This window comes from Rhipicephalus sanguineus, chromosome 1, assembly GCF_013339695.2.
Source record: "Rhipicephalus sanguineus isolate Rsan-2018 chromosome 1, BIME_Rsan_1.4, whole genome shotgun sequence".
Taxonomy (NCBI): Eukaryota; Metazoa; Arthropoda; class Arachnida; order Ixodida; family Ixodidae; genus Rhipicephalus; species Rhipicephalus sanguineus.
In genome coordinates, this window is record NC_051176.1 from 282,096,072 (window position 1) to 282,113,677 (window position 17,606).

Consider the following 17,606-nt stretch of genomic DNA (forward strand, 5'->3'; position numbering starts at 1 on the left):
ATACTGAACATTTCACTGCGCTGCACCACTGCAGGTGTGCTTCTCTTAACCTTACTGCACTCGTTCGTGCTTTCAAAAAGATTTATGCCAACGAAGCAGCACAGTCCTAGCAGATGCTATCAAAAAGGGTATTGAATATGGAGGGCAGCGCAAGCCATGGGGAAAAAATTAGCAATGAGCATGTTTAAAAATTTTGCACAGCAGGGATTTTATTTGCACTTTGTAATAATGAATTTGCTTAAGTAAGCTTCAATGAAACACAGTCACGTAATGTGGTGAAGAATACAAACATAGGATAGAACTAACTGATGTGCTGTGAAGCATACTAACCAAGGCCGTTCATTATCAGGATGACTGCCATGCTGCTTAGAGAAGGTGAAAGGCCTTCTGGTCAAATATGCACATTACAAAGAAAGTGTGGATGTAAAATACATATTATTAGACTTTAAATGTGTTCAGCAGAGCCTCAAAGAAACATGACATAGCTCACTACTCAGCTCCTCAGTATGTTTCTAGAAGCAGCAACTAATGGAGTAGTACTATATATGCTCCTTTGGATGAAAGGGGGTGAAATGCTAACCTTAGAATAGTCCCTTGTGGAAATTTACTAGAGCAGTTACTGGCTGTATGTGTCACTAAAGAAGTCACTAAAACAAGTTAGCTTCAAAAAGCCTAAGTTGTTGATAAGGTGACCAAAAACTAGCTACAGTAAAAGCTCCTTAATTCAACCCTCATTAATTCGGAAAATTGGATAATTCGGACTTGTTCTCTGGTCCCGGTAGCATATGCATTGTTTAATGGCATCAAACTCTCGTTAATTTGGTCATATTTGGCCACAACCCAGTTAATTCGGACAATCCTCGGAGTGTGCCGAGCACGATACGCCACAAATGTGCAACGCAAAGGAGCGAAAACGCTGTTCGTGAACAACTGAAACGGCCAAGGGCTTTCAGAAAGGCGTGGTCGCCATCCAGAATCTTACCACAATCGCGTTGCTGGCGACCAAGGCTTCAGCGGCTGTGGCAAACTTGCTTCTTTTTCGATTTAAGTCACCTCACGCTAACCACGTGGGAGCCATCTATGATCGCGTCGATAGCAACTGGGGTCAAAGCTGCGTCAAGCAGTAGTTTAGTTCTCACTGCGTGCGTTCAGAACTGCGCAGTCGGCATCAGTGTTTGTGCACTAACGAGCCAGCCATTAACGAGCAGCAAATGTGGTGCTCAGCAGTTTCGTTTTGACTCTGAACGTAGGCTGCATACGTGCATTCAGAACTGCATGGACGCCATGATCGTGCCTTTAGCAATCATGGTTTCGTTCAGAGCGGATGTGGCGCTCAGCAGCTTTGTTTTGACTTCGGGCAAAGCGCGTGCAGCGTCGCAAAACTCAAAGTGGTGGAATCTGTTTAAAGGGGGACGTGGCAATGGAAATGATAAACTTGGTCAAAATGTTCATTTTTTTAATTTTTTTTTTTACAATCCTCAGACCATCTTTTACATCAGGGTGAAAAATTGGGCATTAGAAAATTCAAATCTTGCAGTTTTCCCTTGACACAATGCCGCCATCTTGGCATCATTGTAAAGAGGAGACAATGGAGATCAAGGTAACCATAATGCTGCATTTCTCCCATGAAAAATAAAACTGGCTCTCTTCTTAGTTCTGTTTTCTTAGCTTTGAACTCCATTTTCTTCGAGCTCAGTTTTCTCAGCTTTCATTTTTTATGCAGTTGCTGTCAGTCATCCCAGTGCCATTTCACAACAAATAAAAATATAACCATTCCATTTTTCGCACTTAGATCCTAAAACATATGTGAGTGCCGTAAAGCTGTCCATATTTGTCTGCACATCATACAGATTTTTATAATTGGCTTTTCGTAAACGTTGTAAGTTAAACAATATGTACAAGCAATTTCAAAATTTTTTGTGTGCTCATTTGATTATCAAAAAAATAAACCAATAGCATTATGGCACAGAATGAGCCCTTGTGAATATCCTTATGCAAAAATTTGGACGAACTAATGTTTAGGGATGGGCGAATATTCGGGCGTTTCGAATATTTGAACGAATATTAAAGTATTTGAATTCGCTTCGATACGAATTTATATTATTCGAAATTTCGAAGTATTCGAAACGAATGAATATATGTATGTTTGACCGCACATAACCCCCTGTAAAGATGGTTTCACTGCAGCGTCGGGTTGCTGCGCCGTGAAACTACCCATGCAGGGGAAATCTGCACTGCTGCGAAGTCACACTTCAAGCTTAAGTGTACATATTTTTTAAAGTTTAAAAGCGTATTATATGGGCTTACATGCGCTAAGGATAGTAATTTTTAAATTGTAACGTACTGTACCCCTTATAACTTGCACTCTACTGCTATTCAAATCTTGATAATATTCAAGCTTGCTTCCACTTCACTTCAAACCACAAAAGTGACATTCACTCATGCCTAGTTCCAATCCTTAAAGGGGCCCTGCAACACTTTTCGAGCATGCTCAAAAAGCGCTGCCGATCGGTAGTCGAGGCTCCTGAGAACACGCGAGACAAATATTATAGCGATGTGCACGGCCTGGAATTTACAATAAATTCTCAAAGTCAGCTGAAAATCGCTCCCTCTTCTCTCGACAAATGATGTATTAGTCCGCAAAATATGACGCGATTGTCGGCAGTTCCACCACTGGCTGATGTTATAATCACGATAACACCCTCATTATTACTTTCATTGTTAATTTTGAGTTCAATAAGTAGATAATATGTATGTTTATATTCTGTTATCGCGTTAAAAACACCGAACAAACATTAATATTAGCACTTCCGGTCTCACCGACAGCTCGTCTGCTCGTAGTTGCGTGGTTCCGTTTTCTTCGCCATGCGCAGTGCCGAAAACGTGAATATTTCTGTGCTTTTTACCATCGCCGGTTGCCGTTGAGAGTGGCAGCCGTTCGAGTGTTGCCTCGTCAGCTGGGAACTGCATCGTCGGCACGTTCTCACGACCGACCGAGGCCGGGGTGCAGCATGTCTCCGATAACAATGCTGGCGTCCGGTAATGGCGGCGGCGCTTCGGAATCGTCTGCCAGTGCAGTCTTACGAGGCGGTGTATCGGAGCATGGGCCGAAACCGATCTCAGCTGTCATTCGTTCCAAACGAGCGCGCAGGTTTGCTTATATGGTTGGCAGAGCGATGAAAACACTACGGCGTTCGAGGTGCACACCCAACATTATCAAACCGACGCGCAGTTTTCAAGCACGCGCGATACACAGTGCGGTCGGCTCCGCTCGACGAGAACGACGCAAGCCGACCGGAAGTGGCGGCACAGACCACGTGGTTGCGCCCAGACGTCAGAGAGAAAAAAATGAAGAAAAAAATTCCGCCGGCGCTCTTGGGCGAAGCCTCGCTCCTCTGCGCTCGCTCCCTCGACTCGCTGCCTAGCTTTCCGCGTGCTCGCGGCTTTGAGTTGAAGGAGAAAGCTGCGGAACGTGATCTCTATAATTTGGTAACACCACTTAGACTTGACGGATTCGAAAAATTTTTGCGGCATATGACTCGTGAAGAGTCATACGTCAATAATGAGACTATTCCAATATAACTAAGAAAGGTGTTGCAGGGCCCCTTTAAAAATACTGTGCAAGGGTCATGACAAAAATGCTCATTTTTTCATAATAATATGTCGTACATGCTATTCAAACTATTCGATTTGAAATTATTCCACCAAATCACTATTCGCTTCGAACCTCGAATTCACTATTCGCCCATCCCTACTAATGTTTAATGAATTAACTAATTTTGGGATGACAATGGGATACATCAAGTGTTGTAATTCAAGAACAACAGATATCTATAAACCGATTTCAGTTTTGATATCAGCACAACATATCACATCTGCACACCAAATTTCATCAATTTAGAATAACTGCCAGTTGGGCGTGTTGGTATACATTCATGATGGTGAAGCACTAAAAGAAACGGAGACTTACGAAGCGCTGCGTCCTGTGTTCATCGTAAGTCTCCGTTTCTTTTAGCGCTTCACCATCATGAATTCATCAATTTATCCCAATAAATAACAAAGATAGTTTTCATTGCCACGTGCCCCCTTAAGACAAAGGCCTTCAGTGACAGTCCCCATCCTTCTTCAAAAAAAAAAAAAAAAAAACAGCGCAGAGCGGACAATGGACAAGGAAGGGAACAAAGACAAGCGCTACATAAAGCGCATAAAGCGCTGCATCCTGCCATAAAACTTGCTTGCTATATTGTGAGGGACGAACGATCAGTTGCCAGCTATTTTTCCGGTGAAAAAATTATTATCACGTGCGCGTGATGGTGTTGGTGGTACGCAATGAGCGATGGGTTCAGAGCACGGTTTAGCTATAGACACCGGGGTTTTGAGCCATGGTCACATTGTGAATGGGGTAGCGAATGGTGAAAATTTTGGCTTTTACACTACTCTTATGCAAAATAGGTAGTGGATTTATGTATTCATCAAGAAAATGAAAATGCATTGTTTATTGTTTTCTTGAAATTTGGCATTCGTTTAATCTGGACATTTTTTTCGTTCCCGTGAAATCCGAATTAACGAGCTTTTACTGTAAATATCAGTGACTTCTTTGCTAAGTTATCAGCACTGGCTGCAACTGAGCAGACCATTTTCATACCTGCATGTCCTCCAGCAGTGTGATAAGCCGTGCCTGATGTCGTGCCTCACGTGGGCACTCGCCCACTGCTGCTGCCAAGAAGGGGTGGTGTGGCTGGGGCAGCTCGGCCATCAATCGTCGGATCTGGCCCAGCACACAAGACCGTGCCGCCTTATACAGTGCAGACTCGCCCGTGCTCGAGCGCTGGGCACCCAGTTGCAGGCTTGCACACACCACAGCTGGCCCCACGTCCTGTTAGAAGAGGACCTTAACTTGATAAATATGTAGCGAGCCCTCTGGGCCACCGTATTTGAGGGACACTAAGTGAAGGCATGAGCGCTGACTGGCCAAGTTACTGAAACAGAATTCTCTACTCTTTCAGCGGAGCTTGTTAGCAGATGAAGTGACGTATTGATGCTGTGGTGTCACGCGTTAATAACACATTGCACAAATGAAGGGCTAGACAACTGCGCTACTCACAAGTGAATAGTTGCATGTAGTGTAATCTCCCATGCACGTTCTGTGTGGCATCCATACCACAATGAATCTGTACCACCAAGCCCATATTCCAGTTCTTTAGATGTACGTTTCTTTTATTAATTTTATGACAAACTTATACATCAGTTATGCAATACATAATTGAGATTAGATCATATTTTCAAGGCACTGAATTTATTTTCTGCACAAAGAGCAAACAAAAATTGCCAGGTTCAGATTTTGTTTACTTTTGAATGCAATTTTTAAGACAATAATTAAAACAAAGCTCAAACAGATGTTAATGGCTGTGGTGTGTGAAAAACACCTGCTTGTAAATATGTTTATTTTCTCAAGTGGGCCTTAACCCTACAAGGCACGTCATGTAGCTTGCACCATGCTTTAACCCCTTAAAAGAGCTTGATGACTTAAGCTGATCACGACTGATCATTCCTTTTGGCACATGACAAACTCTCCTCAATTTGTAGATAGTGGTAGACAGTCTAAGTGGTAGGCAGTCTATATTGAATTATTGATTGACTGAGTAGTTTATTTTCTTGCAAGTTCAAGGGGAAGTGAGGTTTAACAGTGCGCTTGCCTTACAAAGGTCCCCATTCCCACATGCAGTTCAGAGAATGATTTTCACATACAGAATGACATTGTACTTGAAAAGGCATTGAAAAAAAAAATTTTACAGATAACAGATTTTTCACTACACTGGTAATAAAACATTAGATCCATAATACTGAGGTAAATTCACCATCATTTGTATTGAACTATACTTCCAACAATACTAGCAAACGTATTTCTGTATTCTAGCCATGACAATACCCGTGCCACACGGGCACAGAAAATGGCACTGACTTCCTAATGCCTTAAGATTTAATGCCATTTGCATGGTGCCACACGGACAACTCAAATGGCATTTGCCTTATTGCCATTCGTCACCAAATGCCTTCGCCCGAACTCATTCGACTGAGAAATGTGTGCTCTTGACACCAAAGCTTGCTTACTGCAGTACACATAAAACATTTGAAATAGTGTCTATCGTGTCAAAAATATTTTAGAAATGACTTTTAAAAATTCTCGTGTTATTCCCTAGTTGCAATATAGGGAAGTTCTCATCAGAATTGCAATGGCTTCAATACGACAGGCGCCATGTTGGATCCTAGGCTTCGGATTCAACATGCAATGGCCGAAGTTGCTGTGGTCGGTTGCAATGCTGTAAAAAGCAGCAACAAACTCAAGCTAATGGTACCACAGCATACTTACTTCTACATTGCACTAGCCTTGAACACAGATTGGATTTATTAATACACATGTTTATATTTTATGCTGCGCTAAAATTACTCATTTCAAAAGTAGATGTTATCGACATCATCAGGTCAAATGCCATTAAATTTAGACATGTGGCAGCTCAGCAGAAAAATGTCATTTCTTGTGCCTGTGTGGCACGGTTATAAGGCATATCACATAAAGAAAACAAACCATCATGGCAGTTGGCTGCCATGATGGCTCATAATGAAAAAATTTTACTTTATGGAGCATATGCTTGATTGGAAAAGTTGTAAAGGATAGTCAGAAACTCCCAATGATGCTTCCATGATGTCTTTTACGTGGCTCTTTTTTCTGGGTTCTGGAAAAAAGCTATGAAATATAAGATTTTCTGAAGGACAGTTTGCCCAAATAATGGCAGCGTAGTCATTTGTGCAAACAGTATGCACAACCACAGCTCACTTGTATTACGGCATGGAAAATGTAAGTGTGGCTCTCACAATGAAATCAAACACAAGAGACAAGCCCCGGCACGTGCAGCTAGCACTTTTGTCTTCATATGGGCGATAACCGGCGCCGCCATTAGTCGGGGCAAATGTGAATGCAGAGAAGCGCACTTCCAAATTGGGTAAAAATAGAATTTTCTCGTGGCAGAGTCTCCTGTAAGCCTTCTCATACATCATAAGAACCTACACAGTTGGGAAGACTTGTCCCCCTGCAGTACAGGTTGCATGACTGACCTTCAACTGAATGATGGCCTCTGCATCTTCATGACTCAAGTTAGCCAGCAGCTGTGAGCACTCCATTGCAGATGCTTGTCCAGAACAGCAACGTTCCCGTACTTGTGTAAGAAACCATTCCTGCGTTACAAAAGTAACAAAGGATGCCTTTCTTAGGTTCATAAGACGCGCAAGGACATCTTTTGAAATGAGCAGCGCAACTTAGATGAGGGAAAAGAAATAGAGATGACTTCTTCTGTTGTCTTTATTTCTTGTCCCTCATCAGTAACAGTTGCCCATTTCACAAGATCTTCAATTACCAACTCACCCGGCTTACCATTCTGAACAGTGACAATAACAGCTTTTTAAATAAATAGCAAATAAGGGTCTTGTTTGGGGGGTTATTTCACTGCTGCTGTTAATGCATCTCATGTATATATACTAGTGAGTGCAGTAAAAAATAAACATCTCCCTCCAGGAATACATTATCAGTTGTTAACTGGTGCCAATCCTATTGTACGTCTCCCCATCCTTGTTTTAGTATAACAAGCAATGTTTAGAGGCATTCTGAGAATGCCACAAAGGCCAGGCAAAAAGTCCCATTTCAACAGACAGCCAACTTCCGAAGTGGTCTCCCATCTGTCTTTTGATTGCATCTTTATCTCTTTTAAAGGGACCCTCTAACACTTTTCCAGACTTCATTGTTTTACATTTTTTACTTGCCGGTTGCGTAGACTGAAGGCTGAAGAGATCGGTGCAGCAAGAACGGCAGTGATAGGGGCACGCAGTTCAAAGTTATTCAGCCTAGAACACTCAAAATACAATAAAATGAAGGCCTACCCTCAACTTGATTTTCGCGGGGTCACCTGACCACGTTTCACTCACCTGGTGATGTTTGATGGCGCCCCAATGAAATGAACTGAAAGATCCTATGTACAGGAAGCTTGCATACAATGTTGCCCGTTCTTTCCAACGTAATGATGACGCCGTTGCAATAGTAACAAACAATGTGGTGCATGAAGAGTGAACTGCACGTGCGAAACGAGGCAGGTCGCGAATGCCTCTATCATGCTTTGTAGTTTTAGTCATCTTTCTTGTTGTGACGGCGTCTATATCGACGCTCTTACATTTTTTCCCCTTCAGTTTCTTTAAATAACGGTGCCTGGAGCGTCCCCAGTGCGTTTACTTCAGCGCCGTGGCGTTGGGCGTATTCTTTGCTGGGCGCTGCAGTTTTAAAGCTGAAAAAGTCTAAGATCGTTCGTCTATTTGGTGTTCAGTGAAAAATGCACGGTAAAGAAAAACTAAACCCAATAATAACCCCTTTTGTGATGCAACGCCGCGATTACTTCTAACGTTACATTTATCGAATCATAGGCCTGCGCTCATCTTCGTCATTTCCGCCCGCAATAGTTCTGGCGAGCGCCACTACGTGTTGATGCGGTCGGCAGCGATGTAGGCACTTGAAAAAAAGTGTTGGAGGGCCCCTTTAACAGCAAAAAACAGTACTTGATAAAACTTTGCACACCTTATTAACGTGAAGCTTTGGTGGGCTAACGAGTTCTGCTCCTTCTCCAGATGCCATCAGCTGTGCTCCATCTGCTTTCAGCAGCTTTTCCAATAGTGAGAGAAGGTGCGGGTGTCTGGAAAAAAAAGTTAGCATAAGAGTCCTCAATATTGCAAGCAAGATAAGCTATGTTCTTTAGCTTGCACCACTGTTTCCATGGATGTAGTCATATTTGTCCATTTGGTGAATGTTTTATCACAGGCAATGCAATTGATGCAGCTAATACAGATGATCATCCTTGAAATGCCCAGATCAATTCTCAAGTGCCTCATTCCAGTTTGCAAGAACGATTTGGAGGACTGAGAGGCACAATTTACAATTACATCCATATGAGTTAAATAGACAATGAAGATGGGGAAAGCACAGGGTAATGTAACTGCCCAACTGCCCTTCTTAGAAATAGCAAGGAACAGAGGAAATGAAAGTCCATGAAAAGACAATGTGCCACAGGTAGGGGTCAATCAAAAATGCTCTGCATTATGCAGGGCAAATGTAAAGTTGGTTTGCATTGTTAAAATGTACTATTCCAGAAATCATTCAGTGCTGGTCTTGAACCAAAAACATGCTTAATTTAAGAGAAAATCATGTTCGAAGGGTTCATACACCCCTTGCACAATAAATACCACCCACCCCTAAAGTGAAAGTGTGACGACTTACACGCCATCGCTGCCCTTTACTACCTGACAGGCGGTGCTACAATTTCCTGCCTAAAATGTGCCTAAAGTGCCAAAAGCATGGCCAGAAAGTGAGCTGATGACATCACTTGGACAGGGCATTTTCTCCCATTTGCATTTAGAGTGAGTTTTGGAATCGAACAAAGCCAGCGAAGCACTATATGTTAATGAGACTACTGACGAGAAACTTTTTGACCAACCGAGTCATTGTCAAAAGACGGCACAGACATGCTGTCCTAGACACGGTGGCCACGACGTCTTTCTGGCTCCTGTTATACAATCTGGTACTTGCAAATGTCAAAAACATAGCCTTTGAGATTGGTGGCTGTTACTCAGAGATTATCATCGTAAGGATGTGAGTTTATGAGCCACTGAGGCTAATGTCAAAAAGGTATTTTCTTGTAGAATCGAATAGAAATGCACAGCCAGCATTTTATGCCATCTTACAATGCACTGTAGTGATCTTTTTTTATTAAGAGCATTTGAGTGTAACAGTGTTATACTGAGTATGTGCTATGTCATTGGGCTAGTATGAGATTGTCCTACTGGAATCACATTTTGTGTCATACAATTGACTTCAATATCTCGATTACCACAGCACAGTTGACAATGACACTGACATTTTAGATGTACTCAAGTGTTTATCAGTGTAGCCTAAATTGTCATTTGCTTTTAGTATCCCTTTAAAGGGGCCCTACAACACTTTTCCAAGCAATCACTGAATGGCTTCATTAATCCTTTCCCTACTGTGAAAAAAGAAAATTGTACCAAATTTACCGGAAATTTTTTCCGCTCAATTTAAAGAGCTTTTTCTTCTGAATAAAGTGGTACTATTATTTAAATTCAATGGGGTTCTTTTACTTCACTAATTGCACAAAAAATATAGCTATAAGATGGCTTCACCGCATGGCAATACAATGAAAGCCGAGACACAAATGGCATAACATGGACAAGTGTGGCTATCAAGCGTCAAGAAACACAACTATGACGAGTATAGTAGTCATTGGTTCCATATGGGACCAATTTTCTTATGACGAGTATAATCGTCATGGTCATTTTGGCACTAAATCTCATGAATATACTCATCAATGGGAGGGAAGGGGTTAAAGGAATTTATTGCCTCACGAATCGACTGCAGCAACAATTTTTAGAATCCGTCAAGTACGAGCAGAGTTACAGGGATTTGTTGCATGCTTTAAAGGAGTACTGACATGAATTTTAAAATTTCTCGGGTTGTTGCTCTAAATGAAAGCACGGGTGTCGAGAACCCTAAAAAGAGTGTCGTTTGCCTGGGGATGCATTGCATATATTTTTAATACCGCTTCTTTCAACCAGCAGTTTCGGTTTCGGTTTCGAGAGGGCGGCTTCATAGTGACGTGTCAAGTCGGCCCGTGACGTCACGGGCAGACTGCAACCCACGAAATATGCACCTGCTGTCCTTTGCTGTCAGTCGAACGTGGTTCATGATGAGTGAACTGTCGTCCAGTGCCTCCGACAGCGATTACTGTGATTTAGGATGCATGCAGAACCCAGATTTCGCAAACCGAGTGAGCTGACTTGAAACGTCATAGGGCTCTCCATGCGGTGAAGCTGCCTTGCAGATGCTGGGAGATGAAAACTTTAAAATCAAACTTAAATATTTATACGTGTTTCCCGGAAGCGGTGTGGGGAGAGCGTTAACACTACATGCCAAGGAAACCAAAAACGTCCGTTTTGCTGCACTTCAAAATCGTGTCAGTACTCCTTTAAGCGCCTTCTCTCTCCTTTTGTACCAGCGAGTGCACTGAAAGCTACATCCATCATCAGCGCACGCCATGACCTTGAGCACTTTTTTTTTTTTTCGAATGTGCAGCTACTTTTAGTGTGATCGCAAGTGTGAGGGCATGTAGCGGCACACCGCGGTAACTATGCAGCTCACGATGCTCAAATCAGTCAAGGGCCGTAGACTGCATTTATGGTGCCGTCATTTGAGTTTACGGCATCATTTATCAAGAGAAGAGCGAGTGATATAAGCTGACTTTGAGAATTAATTGCGAATTATAGGCCACGTGCTGCGCTATAATGTTTGGCTCACATGTTCTCAGAAGCCTCGACTACCGATTGGCAGCGCGTTCCGACCATGCTGAAAAAAAGTGTTGCAGGGCCCCTTTAAGCTACTGCTGTGCCTGCCTTCACGTCTTCTCTCTTGGGTATTCAAGTGTTTGTACAAGATTAGCCCTGGGAGTTCTAGCCAGTACGACATGTGACTGCCATTTCCTAATTACCACAAATAATTTATCAGTGCAAACAAAAACTGAATTCCTGAGCCAAAGAAATGCCACCCAGATGAAGTCTGAGAAATGGCACAATGAATGCAAGCCTGGCAGAGCTCACCTGAGATGCAACTTTGCAGAACGCATGAACTCTGGCAGGCCAGCCAGGTCCTGTACAACAGCGGGAGATTTAGCCGTGAAGCTGGGCTCTGTGAGAATGAGCTCCAGCTGCCGCTGCGCCAACGCCTCACAAGTCCGCGCCAGGGAAAGGTGTGGGGTCACCAGAATCTTTTCCACCAGCAGGGCCAAGAGAGCAGCAGACTGGGCAGGGTGAATGCCTTCCAGGCAATGCAGCAGCTTGCTTATGAAGCTTGGTTGCTACAGGCACGTACATAATGACAACATGGTTAGTACACAAAGAAAGACAAGTGATTGTTTACATACAGATTTAGGAATGAGAAAGATGTCCTTCGTCAGATGATCATTAAGCTCTTTTTTTAACTGGTGACACCCAGACAATGTGTCCCTTAGAAGTGAGCACAAACAGGGCCTGCTCAAGGGTGTCATTCAGAACACAAATTTGAAAATTTGAATGGCCCAAGTTCACTACCTGAATCTAGCAAACACAGCTCTACTGTTCCTTTGAAATCCAAACGGAAGGAAATGACTGCCATGCTGAGCACACACAAAAACACTAGAATGAAGACTACATGTGCCCAAGAAAAAGATTGGGAAGAATATACAAAGTGAAAAGCACTTCTTTATAACAACCACTTGTTATACGAAGATTGTTCAAAAAGTAAGGGAGGTTTGCTAATGTTTAAATATTTACACGTCAGAATAAAGATTTATTCGTGCAGTGCCGTCTGTTAATTCTTCTTGAAGGTACTGAAGTTATTGTTCTGGCTCAGTAGAGGTCTGCTTGTCAGGAAATGCAGACGACAATGTCCGCGAAAATCGTTGCTGCCGCCTGTTGTGAAGTGCGAGCTGCAAGTCTATTTTTGCATGCAAAAGGATCATCAGCTTCTCAAATTCATGGGGAGTTGTGCCTAGCCTATGGACCTAAAGTGATGAGTGAAGGAAAGGTCAGAAAATGGTGTCGAGACTTCACAAATGGCCGCACGAATGTGCACGATGAAGAGCAAAGTGGCAGGCAGAGCATCCAGACCAATGAAACTGTTCAACTAGTGGACCGGGAATTGTGATTAGATTGATAACTGACAGTTAGTGGTCTCTCGGATAAATTTCCTTTGTTGGCTGCACTACAATTTACACGATTGTAACTGAAAAGCTTGGATATCCCAAAGTGTGTGCAAGGTGGGCATCAAAAATGCTTACCGACCAATTCAAACAGCAAATAATGTCAAGTGGACGAGTGTTTTTACCCTACCGACAAGATGGAGATGACCTGTTTTCGCACATTATTACAGGCGACAAGACTTGGATATCCTACGCTACTGCAGAAAAAAAAAAAAAAGAAAATCAATGCAGTGGTGCCACTCCTCTTCACTAAAAACGAAAAAATTCAAGCAATCTCCTTACTCAAGCCGGAAAACGATGGCTATTGTTTTCTGGGACGAAAAGGGCGTCCTTTTGGTTGATTTTATGGAATGTGGGACCACAGTTACAGCTAACATATACTGTGAAACGCTCACCAAACTGAGACGTGCGATCAAAAATCGACGGCTCGAGAAACTGTCGTCTGGAATTGTCCTCCTCCATGACAATGCGCATCCTCACACTGCAGCCAGAACCAAGGAGAAGACTCAAAATTTTGGTTGGAACTTTTTGATCACCTGCCCTACAGTCTGGACCTTGCACCAAGTGACTATTTCCTCTTCTTGAACTTGAAACAGTGGCTTGGGAGACAATGGTTTGAAGACGATGAGAGACTCAAGGCTGCTGTCGTCAACTGGTTCAATTCTCAGGCGGCATACTTCTATGCAGAGGTACTAAAGGAATAGTGCTTAGAAGTTAACGGCAATTATGTAGAAAAGTGAAGTAGGTTTCTACTAAACTAAACTTACCAGTAAAAGCTTTTACTACCGAATATTTATTTTTTTTTGGCCAAACGTTACGTTTTGAATAACCCTTGTACAACCGTGTTATAAAACTGAAGCACATTACATCAGGAAAAAGATATAGGTTTACATATTTATTTTGGCTATATAACCAGAACCCCAATATCTCGAAATGATCTCTCTTCATCTCAGTATTTTGTGCATGATTTGTTCCTGATCACACATTGAGAACATGGAGTATCGCTGTTACAGTTGAAATCCTGACTGCCATAAAACAGGGTATACCGTCTTGGTAACTGGAAAATGACAAAATTAACAAAGGCCCTCACCGAGCTTTTTGTTTCACAGCGAGTAAGCACTGCTTGAACGAAAAGGCCACTTGCTGCTGGGTTTCGATGAATGACGCTGAAAAAACAAAAACAAAGGACCATGCAAGGCGATACACAAAAGGCTGCCCAGTCAGATTCACCAGCTTTTACAAACCTTATGAAATCAGAGACAGGTGGCTCTGAAGACAGCCGTATGATTTCACTCACGTGGTTGACAATGAGCCAGGTCATAGGTTCTGCATCGTATATGTTTTCACACTAAAAGAAAAGTAATGGTAGTCACTTTATACAAGTACATCAAAAAAAGAAAAAAAAAGTCAAGCAGCCCTCTGCATCACTTGATGCAGTCCTCACCAGGTAATCACAGAGAAGGATGAGCCCTGCTTGAGATACAAGCTCAAAATTGCAAGAATAAGAAGGGGTGTTGAGGTTTCTACGGGCCATTCTGTAACAGAAAGGGATGTATTTTCAGAAAGTTAATAAAGGTGATGCGCAGTTCATAACAAGAGAATATTTTTTTCCAAACACCAGCACACATGAACACCACTGTATACATATGTAATGTACAAAACACAAGAATGTTTCAGACAACTTGGAATGCAGACTGTTGTGTTTTGAAAGCTTATTTTATTACGGCATGGTATTGTTTATTTAGATTGCTGCTTTTCTTAGCTTTAAAAAGCAGTGCAAACTTAATTTTGGGAACTGTATGCAGTTTCTTGCATGCGATAATTGCAGATATTAAACTGCAGAAAGTGAAGTAACATAAGAAATGCCAAACCACAGCTGTTACTTCACTGGTAGCATTGAATTAGCAATGCTTATAATTACATTATCAAATTAGCACTTAAAAACAGAAAAGTTGTGCTGTTTACTTAAAGCAACAATTTTAAAGTTTAATGAACTGTGCAAGGTAAAATTTAAAGGCTTTAACACCAGTTTTCATGTTTATTACACTGCCGTCAATAAAAATGAACGTATTTTCGCATATAACAGATAACTGGTGGCAGTAGATTATCCTAACAGACACCGAACTTGCCAAGCTACCACAGCAGGTACCTACTGAAAAACTTTTATGCACGTTCAACATGTAGCAAAGTATGCACAGAAAAAATCTTGAATGAAAATCACAGTAACAAGAACAAGAGGCCGGTTTTTCAGCCTCTTGTAGCAAAAGCCAAATTTGGCACTTTTTGTTTGTACTGTAGGCTTGCGCAGAGAAAAAAAAAAAGTTTTGTTTTCTTTCATTAACAAAATTGTGCAAGGTAGGTACAATAAAAAGTATCAATGCATAGAAAATGATATTTTTTTACTCTCAAAGTTGGAACATTGTGAATTTCAGTAGGCTGCATTTTCCACCTTGGCTCACCTAAAGGGATACTCAACAAAAATTGAAAAACTGACAAAAACATCAAAAATTCTACTCGGAAGACACGACTGTTCCGATAAACACAGTTTATTTCACGTATCTTTGAACAGTTGGCTGTATTTTTGGAAGATTGTCAGCACGTTGTGGCTGCACGCCAGCATGAGCCGGGACGTCACATTCCCCACGGCGCATGCAGGGTGCCTATTTCTCTGTCCTCCTCTTCCCTATATCCACCTCTCCTTTACATCTCACTCTCAGCCTTCCACAAAGGCGCTGAAATGTTCCCCATCATTTAGGGGCATTACCCCAGCTGGGAGCATTGTTCGCTGTTGGTGCCTTCCGTAGTGGTTACAGGAACCCTAGTGGGAGCTGAGCGGGTTGAGAGACGTGGGCGACGGCAGGCATTGTTTGACATGCCCGTTTCCTGTGCATAAAACGACGCCAAACGTCACCTCCTCTAGTTAACGGCGGGGCCGCTAGATGCAGTAGTTTGTCAAAAACTCTATCGATTTCAGCACCCAATCTTTCAATTCAGCTGAAAATCTTGGCGGCAAAAATTTTGTTCAGTATCCCTTTAAAATTTTTTTAAAATGCTGAAGAAAAAGTGTGCAACAAAAAATAAGCACGGTTCTGATGTGTTGAGGAATTTTGCTATGCCATTAAAATTTTGTCAAAATAAAAAAAATGCCCTCTGAACACACCCACCTTGAGAAATAAGTGACAGTAACATCTGAAACTAGCAGATGATATGATTAGCCCTACATTTTAGTTGTCGTAAAGCTGCGCAGTGACTGAGGAAAATACACAACAACATGAAATTATATATGAACTGTCTCAAATTTTAATTTTCATGTAATAAACTATCTCCGACCGTTTAATTGGATATGAGCACAGTGACACTTTAGGACATTATTCTCTGTATCCCACGGCATGTGTAGATTGGGAGACAAGACCGCGGGTTTTCCTCAACACCTTTTTGAGAGCTGGTGAATACACTAGGAAGAAAACTCGCTATGAATCAGTGTTGTACAGAATGGCGTTCCAAGGAACGACGTTCCAGGAACTAGTTCCTTATTGGAGAAACGGAGTAACGCCACCGTTCCATTGAACGGTGGAACTGTAATGGTAAATTGTTACGTTTACATAGGAACGGCATTCCTTCTGTAAACGTTCCTTGGCATTTGAACAGGTGCACGCACGCAGCACATCATGCAGAACAGGATGGATGGGCGATCACGTGAGGAGGAAGAATCTACTGCTCGACTTTCACTTGACTACATAGGTTAGCAAAAAATGTGGAGCTCCCTCAGACCCACTCAAGAAATATATTTTGCGCTTAGGGCTTACTTGGACTCAGACTCACCAAAGGATTTCTCAACTGGACTCACTCGGACTCAGAATCGCTAAAATTTTTTAACCGGACTGACTCGAACTCAAACTCACCATAATATTAGTCACACACACTCACTCAGACTCACGGCTCGGTTTGAGTCTGAGTGAGCCTGAGTGAGTTGACTCATGAGTGAGTTTGCCGACCTATGCTCGACTACGCCGCATCCCAATTTTCAATTTAAGGCGCTAGTCGGGGGCGCAGGGAAGCGTGCGATGAGAAGACTGGCCACGTGTGGGAGGAACAGCTGATCTTTTTTTCTTTTTGCCTGAGCCAGTCTCACAGCAATCAAGGGTCATTCCGGAGTGTAGACACACCTTGGAGAACTTTTACTTGACATTCGAGCATCATCGAGCCCCATTGTAAGGCCGCCACCAGGAAAGGGCATGATACTTTTTTTTTATCTCAGTGACATTTCTGTTCAGGCAACTGGAAAGTAGCTTTTGTGTGTGCGCATGTGTGTGTGGTTCTGCTACGCGGCCCCGTGGCCTTGTCGGTGTAGAGAAAAGTGGGGGAGTGGATTTACCGCTGTCGAGGTGCCTACGCGTAGTTCTGCAAAGTCCTCGAACGGCGCAAAATCACCGTCGCGAATCTGGCATTTGATGTGCATGGGACAGAGGACAGAGAATCACTACACTAGAGGCCGCAGAAAGTGAGCGAAGCTAACTACTGAAATCCCACGCGGTGGCCTCCCACTGCGCATGAATGGTCTTGGGGCCCAACGTAATGGTGGCGAAGTTACACTTTGGTTCTATCCCTCGAGAGTGAGTGCCTTGCCGCATGCTGCGTATGCTTCCGACGTTCACGCGCTTGCCGAGTGTGAAGCTTCAGCCCAGTTTCTGGGAATGTTTTTCTTGTCGTGTGGTCTCTAGCGGCTGGCTCGATCGTCCCTTTAGTATCTCGTGCATGCCGCCG

At 42.7% G+C, this 17,606-nt stretch overlaps 1 protein-coding gene across 1 annotated transcript in view; it reads right to left on the reverse strand.

The window, feature by feature from the left end:
* Positions 1-17,606, reverse strand: part of LOC119379130 (huntingtin) — a 196,346-nt gene that overhangs the window by 60,048 nt on the left and 118,692 nt on the right. The window contains exons 34-40 of the mRNA XM_037648317.2: positions 14,287-14,377; positions 14,087-14,190; positions 13,933-14,008; positions 11,704-11,960; positions 8,618-8,732; positions 7,114-7,233; positions 4,646-4,876 (exon numbers count right to left, since the gene is read on the reverse strand). Of these exons, the coding sequence (XP_037504245.1) occupies positions 4,646-4,876; positions 7,114-7,233; positions 8,618-8,732; positions 11,704-11,960; positions 13,933-14,008; positions 14,087-14,190; positions 14,287-14,377 (994 nt within the window). The remainder of the gene's footprint in view (positions 1-4,645; positions 4,877-7,113; positions 7,234-8,617; positions 8,733-11,703; positions 11,961-13,932; positions 14,009-14,086; positions 14,191-14,286; positions 14,378-17,606) is intronic.